Source organism: Euprymna scolopes, chromosome 32, assembly GCF_053919585.1.
Source record: "Euprymna scolopes isolate OS-2025 chromosome 32, ASM5391958v1, whole genome shotgun sequence".
Lineage (NCBI taxonomy): Eukaryota > Metazoa > Mollusca > Cephalopoda > Sepiida > Sepiolidae > Euprymna > Euprymna scolopes.
This window is the reverse complement of record NC_136513.1, coordinates 23,412,501-23,420,000: the sequence shown is the minus strand read 5'-3', so window position 1 is coordinate 23,420,000 and position 7,500 is coordinate 23,412,501. Positions and strand designations below refer to the sequence as shown.

General features: G+C 31.8%; 1 protein-coding gene across 2 annotated transcripts in view; it reads left to right on the top strand.

The window, feature by feature from the left end:
• Positions 1–889: 889 nt before the first annotated feature.
• LOC145256247 (BCL11 transcription factor A-like) overlaps positions 890–7,500 on the top strand; it is a 237,546-nt gene continuing 230,935 nt past the window's right edge. For both annotated transcript variants that reach the window (XM_080114899.1, XM_080114900.1), the window contains exon 1: positions 890–3,368. In XM_080114899.1, coding sequence (XP_079971025.1) covers positions 3,317–3,368 — 52 coding nt within the window. In that variant the 5' untranslated portion in view covers positions 890–3,316. The remainder of the gene's footprint in view (positions 3,369–7,500) is intronic.

Genomic DNA, 7,500 nt, shown 5'->3' with positions numbered 1-7,500 from the left:
ATATACGTATATAAAAAGATAGATAGATAGATAGATAGATAGATAATATTATATATTATTTTTTAACGCAAATACGTTTCAAAAAAATAAGTCGATAAACCAAAATATTGTGTTTTTTTTTTGTTTTTTTGTACTAATTTTCCAACTTCTTTAAAATAATAAAAACGTCGTCAAAAGTAGCGTTTTTTTTTTTTTTTTTTTTTTTTTTTTTTTTTTTTTTTTTTACCAGGCGTAACTTTTTGAAGGAGTTAGCAAAACCTAACTTTTGTTATTTTTGTTTTTATAAGAAAGTTTGGGGTGGGGGAATGCCACGAGTCACACACGCACTGGATATAGAAGAAGGCGCACACACGCGCACAATAATACTCCTTGGTTCCAAATCGTATTTTCCGTGTCTGACGACAGGAAAATACGCAAGAAGGCCGAGAAAAGAAAAGGAGAAAAGAAGAAGAAAGGGAAATAATATGGACACACACACGCACGCGCGCTTTTCACAAATAACACGAAAATTGAAAAATATAAAAAAAGTAGAAAAAAATTAATTAAATAAATAAATAAATAAATAAGACAAAACAAAACCTTATCCCTTATAAACAAAAGGCGGTAATAAAGAAAATTAAAAAAAAAAAAAAGAAAGAAAATGGAAAGTGTCCACCCTCCACTCCTGTGTCAGGAAAGGACTTTAGCCCAGTTAAAGGTCAATTACATCACTAATCCATATTTACTGGCCCTCATTTTCTGACTGACCGTTTACACACACACACACACACACACACACACACACACAAACAGATATATAAAGAGAGATCTACATATTCATATATATACTTATATATACATACAAACATGCGTGTGTGTGTGTGTGTGTGTGTGTGTGAGAGAGAGAGAGAGAGAGAGAGAGTGGACAGAGACGACTAGTTTAATGTTTCGCGCCGTATCATTACGCGGCGAAAATGGGAAAGAGGAAGCTATGTAGAGCTCTACGTTAAAAGAACACAAGAAAAAGAAGAAAAGATAACGAAAGAGGGTTGTTCGATTAGTTATTATTCCTCCGATTCAAAATCGATCCTTTGTTTTGTTTTTAAACAATTGTGTACCTCCATATTAACACTTCGTCGATAGTTTTATTGTATTTTAGTACTCCTACTCCTCCCTCCTCTTTCTCTCATTCCCTCCTCTCTCTTTCTCTCTCTCTCTCTCTCTCTCAATTTCTCGGTCTATCTATCTATCTCTGCATATTTCCGTCGAGGGCCTCGTTCGTACTGTCCTCAGCGTAAAAATCTGAGGCTGTACAACGTACAAAACCCGCTCCTGCCATCCCTCCCCCTTCCAACCCCCTGCCTCCTCCGTCCATTCCTCTCCCCCTCTCTCCACGCTTATTCCCTTCCACCACCCCCACGCCACAAACTCTGAACTGTACACCGCCATGCATTTGCACTCTCGCTCCAGCCCTCCCCCAGACCGTCCCTCTCTTTCTCTCTCGCTCGCTTTCTTCTTTTTCTTAACTGTTTTAGCTTATTCTTTATGAAAAAAAAAAAAAAAAAAAAGAAAGCTGTGTCTTTTATTTTGGGAAGCACTTGCTTATCATCCTTTCAATTTGCCTTCCCCCCCATCTTTCTCTTCATCTCTCTCTTTCCCTCTCTGAAAGTCCGACTAGGTCTTTCTCCACCCCCACCCTTCGCCATCTCCTCCCTCTCTTCCTCCTCCGCCTGCCCCCTAACCCGCCGTCGCCGCCAAGTTTTTAGATGGCTTGAAAGCTTCTGTAAGATCACTTCGACTGGGGCAGTATTTTCATATAGCCACCGCCTCTTTTCGTGGCGAGGTTGATGTTAGCATATTCGTTCAGCGTTTCCACTGTCCATTCACTTAAACATTGGTGTATTGCGAAAAAGGGTCTCTCTTTACACGTTCGGGGCCGCGGACACCCTTATTCTACTGACCCCAAGAGGCGGAGTACTTTATAGTTTTACTTTTATCTAAAGGCCCCACGTAACACGCAATGACAACAAACGGAAATATATGTATATATATATTCTAAAAAGATAACACACACACACACACACACACATGTATATATATAAATATATATATATATAGGAATATATTTCTCTAATAATACCTTACACGCGATAAACAATCAACTTTACCATTTTTGTTAATAATGGTCTTGATGCCATTGAAAACACGCGTTCATTTGCGATAGCCACAAACAAATATATACGCGCATATATATATATATATATATATATATATATATATATATATATTTATACATACTTGTATATGTATGTATGTATATATATATAAATATATATATATATATATATACACACACACACCAACAAATTCTAATATTACAATATTACAGTGTCCGCGTACTAAACTTATTCGGCTTTAGATGGATATATTTTTATGTAACGATCATATATGACAAATCCTATATCTCGGCTTATCTACGAGATACTTACGCAAACATACGCACCCACCCTGACACACACATATGTATACATACGCAACAACAACAACATTAATATACATATCGGCTATTGGCCTTCTATCTGGCTAACCCCAACCTTCTCTTCTCCATGTTTTAATCCCCCACTCCCCACTTTTTACAGTAAACAGTGAGGTGTTGACTCCAAGTGACCCCACCTCTTTCGTAGTGGTCATCGGTGGATTGGAACCACACCAACAGTCGGACCGAAAATAACAAAAGACGAAAAAAAAAAAAAAAAAAAAAAAAAATTACATATTACAACGGAAGACCAGACCGGAACTTATTATTATTTGATTTTTTTTTTTTGGTTGTTTTTATTTGTGTGTGTATCGCTTGTGTTGTTATTGTTATTATTATTAATTATTATTATTGTTAGTAATAATATTAATAATGATAAACAGTTTGGCCTGGTTGATTATTACTACTGCTGTTAAAATTCCCCCAAAACAGGAGGAAAATTAAATTTGGAAAAAAAAAAAAAAAAAAAAAATATATATATATATATATATATATATATATATATTAAAAGTGGATAAAGTTTATTAAAAAAAAATAACGAACCAGGCACCAAAAAAAAGAGCGTAAAAAAGGGGAAAAGAGAGCAAAAAAAAAAAAAAAAAAAAAGGCGAAAAAAAAAAGGCAAAAAAAAAAAAAAGGCGAAAAAAAGTAGGTGGAGCCATTGGTTCTTCTTGCAGGTGATTTGGGGAAATCTTCCCATGATTCCGTGCCCGCGTCGGCCATATTTGTTGATAATCTTTGTCCAGATGTAAGACCCGTAGTTTTGGATCAAGATATTTTTGAAGCTGTTTTTACTACACCATGTCACGGAGGAAACAGGGCAAGCCACAGCAAAGAAAAACGGTTGATTCATGTAAGTACCTGTTGTTGTGAACGTTAACATCCTCCAAACAGAGATTTCTTCTCGCTAATTTTTGTCCTCTTACGTATATTTTATCGACTAAAAGTCGAAGGGTCCCCGGTTCAAGCCCGGAGGCTAGCGTGTCCGTTTTTCTAGCAACCTCCTTGTCAAAAACTGGCTTCTTTGGTTTCTCTTTCTCTCGTCAAACATTTGAATAATTAATAAATAAATAAATCTTTATTTTTTTTTGTAAAGTACAATGTATTTCCTCTTTCTCTCATCATTTTTTTCCTTCTTCTTCCCAAATATCTCCCATTTCGATGTGCGTAATGTTTATATCTTCTCGTCAGGGAGGAGGAACGCACGCACTATTTTCTTGTTTTTCCGACCGTAAATATACGGTGTTTTCTGAACGGATATTCTTCTTTTTAAAAATGACCATGACAAGAAATCGCATCTATAATTGTATATTTTCGCAATGGCTATCTTCTTATACGGAGATCTGGAAGGGATGTCTAGATTCGAAGCAGATGACCACATGCCAACTAGAGACGGCACACCCGCACCGACAAGACGTCATTAGTCTGGCTTAGACAAACTTACGCAATGTCTCCGTTTTCGTGTTCCACAATACACCAACACATATCAGAAATAAATAAATACAATAAAAACAAACAGTTTATTATTGTTCAACATTTCTAAGAATATATTTTAACAATTTTTATCAATTCATTATTTGTTTTGTAGTGACCTAACAATTACTCCCTCCCACAATGAAACAAAAACAAAAAAATACCCCTCGTCGTATGTCGTAAAATCAGTTATATTTATCGTTTGTGCTACACTTTTTTTTTTTTTTTAATATTAATACACACAATAAACCTATTTGACATATCTAATTAAATAAGCTTACATCAAAATAAGAGACTTACATTTAAAAATATACACGCCTCTAAACCTCCAATACCTAGGTTCGGATTTTTATGTTATATATAAAACAAAACGCTAACAGTCACTAGCACGTGTTCTAGGTTTTTATGTTATTTATTTTTTTATTCGTGATCTTGTTATATTATTTATAAAAGACTTTGCGATATGATTATTTGTCTAGTTCATAGTTTAGATGAAAAATAAGGTCTCTCTCTCTCTTCGTAATATCTTCGAAATGATTCTACTATGCACACCCGCAAACTTGTATGATTTTTTTTTTCTTTTTTGGTTTGTTCACAGAAAACCATTAAATAAAATAATTGTTCCACAAAATTCATATCATTGTTTATGTTTAACCATATTTTTTGTGTGTGTGTATGTGACAAATATACTTCCTTGTAATACCCGCAAAAAAAGTGTATATCGTTCCTAGCGGATTTTCAGTTTTGCGTAGCGGTCACTTGGCGCGGACACACACACACACACACACACACACACACAGTTTGTAACGCTTTGGAACCACGAGGTTTAATTATTATTTAATACTTTATGCATAAAACACATTATGGTAGTTAATATTATTAATAATGTCTGTTGCATCATTTCATAAACATAATTAATACTAACCACTTTTATATATAAAAAAAAAACAACAGCATTATTGCGCACACACGCAATAGGTCAGTACTTATTTTTAATGGTCTTCTGCGACCTTTTTTATTAATCGTATAGTTTTTATTTAGTTAAAAAAAAAACCCTAACAATTTTCTTGAAGAGAATGAATTGTAATGAAGTTTTGTAAAAAAAAAAAAAAAAAAAAAAAATATATATATATATATATATATATATATAAATCTAAAAAGTCTGCTCGTTTTTTTTTTTTTTTTTTGGTGTTTTTTTGGTCAATATTCGCTTTTAACGTTTTTTGTTTATATAATTGTCCAGCTTACTTACTGGTCAAGCTAATACTTGACCAGTTTTTTTGTTTGCTCCTTTTATGACCACTCTGACATATGAGTCCGATCGTTTTCTGCTTAAAATAAACCAATACTAAAAATTAAAAAGAAAAACTTATTTCCTATGTTTTAAGATCTTTTAAAAGAAAAAAAAAAAACTACACGTGGTTTTTATGCGTGTGTACACATCTGTTTCATTTTTTTTAAGCTATCTTGTATTATTATCATTATTATACAATATTCAGTATTAAGATATTTTATTGAATAATAAAAATGACCCTTAAAATACTTTTTGTCAATGCCAATATTCTCGGAACTTGTCAAATCTCCAGAAAAAAAAAATGCCCTCTGTGACCAGACTGGCTGGCCAACGCCTAAGACTTTTTTTTTTTTTTTTAACTTGTCCCCTTGCAGTTTCTATATTCTAGTTTTATTTCTATTTTTATTTTATTTATTTTTTTTTATTTGAGCACAACACGTAAGATAGGTTTAACATATTTTTTTCAAATACAGGTCAAAAGTGTCTGGCAAAATGACCACTGGTTAATTAGTAATTATAATAAAAATTCTTGGATATTTCAACGAGACTTTAACTCCCATGTTATGTTTGCGATATATATATATATATATATATATATATATATATATAAATTATTTATTATTTAAAAAAAAAATAATTTACTTAAAAAATAATTAGTATGTGAAACGAAACATGTTTTAAATATATAGACTTGGTTTCGCTTTCCGTTAAAACTGGATAATTAAGGTTTAATGTCTTTTGTAATTTGCTTTCGTATTAGTTTTGAACATTCTCGTTCAAAACAGAAACTAATAAAAATTCTATATTCAGCGGAGTTTTAATTTAAAATATTATTTAATCCAAATTTAACGTAATAATCAATTGAATATATTTGTTTATATCTAATTGTGGTACTAGTGCACTTACTGATCCGCGCTATTTTTTTAAATCGTATTTACAAGTTTAATTAGTTTTATGTTTTTTATTCAATTGTAAGGTTAAAGTATAGAATAGTTACAAAACATCCTCCCCTCCCCTTGTTAAGAACGGCGTTTTAAACAATAACGTTATTATTTCAGCACGAATCAATAAGTGCACTAGTACCCTAATTGTTTATAAAACGAATAATTTTATGAATAACCAAAAACAAGTTTTAAAAATGGTTATTTTGTTTTTAAATAATGTGAGTAAAAGCGTTTATTGCAGCCAATCCAAATATTTAAAAAAATAAATAAATAAAATAAAACTTAAGTTTATAAATGGAAATAATTTGCAGTGAATTTGTTTTATTTCGACGCAGAAATTTGTCAATAAAAAAAAAATTAGTGTAAACCTTATTTAAATGAACGCTTTCATTTCTAAATGGTTTATTGGTTATCTTGAACTTTTCAGCTTTAAGCCGATTGCCATTGAAGCAACATTTATATTAACTAAATTAGTCTCAGTTTGTATAAACAATTTTATTCAATTAATAATTTTAGTGGCATTCGTAATAACTTTTATTCGTTTATTATGGTATTGTTTGACCATTAAATTGTAAATTCAAGATAACCCATTAATTTTATTAATGGTTTCATCATTTGAGAATAACTACTTAAACAAATCGTCTTCGCCTCTTTGGCAAAGAGGCTCTTTGCTAAGAGCAGAATGTAGTATCTGCTCTCTCGTATTACACTTATTTATAAACTTGTCATCCGAGTCGTTTGTAATATCAGAAACTTTGCCATTATTTTAATCCAGTGTATCACTGTATCATCAGAATAAAAAAATGTTGACCTGTTCTGTTCGCTATGAGCAAAGTGTAGTCTCTGCTCCAATACTAAATTTCATCGTTTTATTTATTTAATTTAATTTTTTTTTGTCCTCGATCAATGAATGAGAAAACGATCAAGTCCGAGGATAATTATTATTGTTGTCTCTAACCAAAGTTCCCCCCCCACACACACTTAAAAAAAAAAAAAAAAATAGGTAATTGGATTCCCCCCCCCCCCCAATTATAAAAATGTTTAAGTTTGGACTCGTGGAGAAGCAAGTAAATGGGGGGGGGGGACTCGGACATTTCTTAAAATGTCTTCAAAAAGGAAAATGATTAGTAATTATTTTTAAAAAAATCTTGTTTTTAAATAGATATAATGAAGTTATTATATTTAAAAATGTCAATTTCTATGAATAATGAAAACGAATTAAAAAATGCTAACATATTTTTTTACGTTTTTTTTTCTTAAACAATGTACAAAAA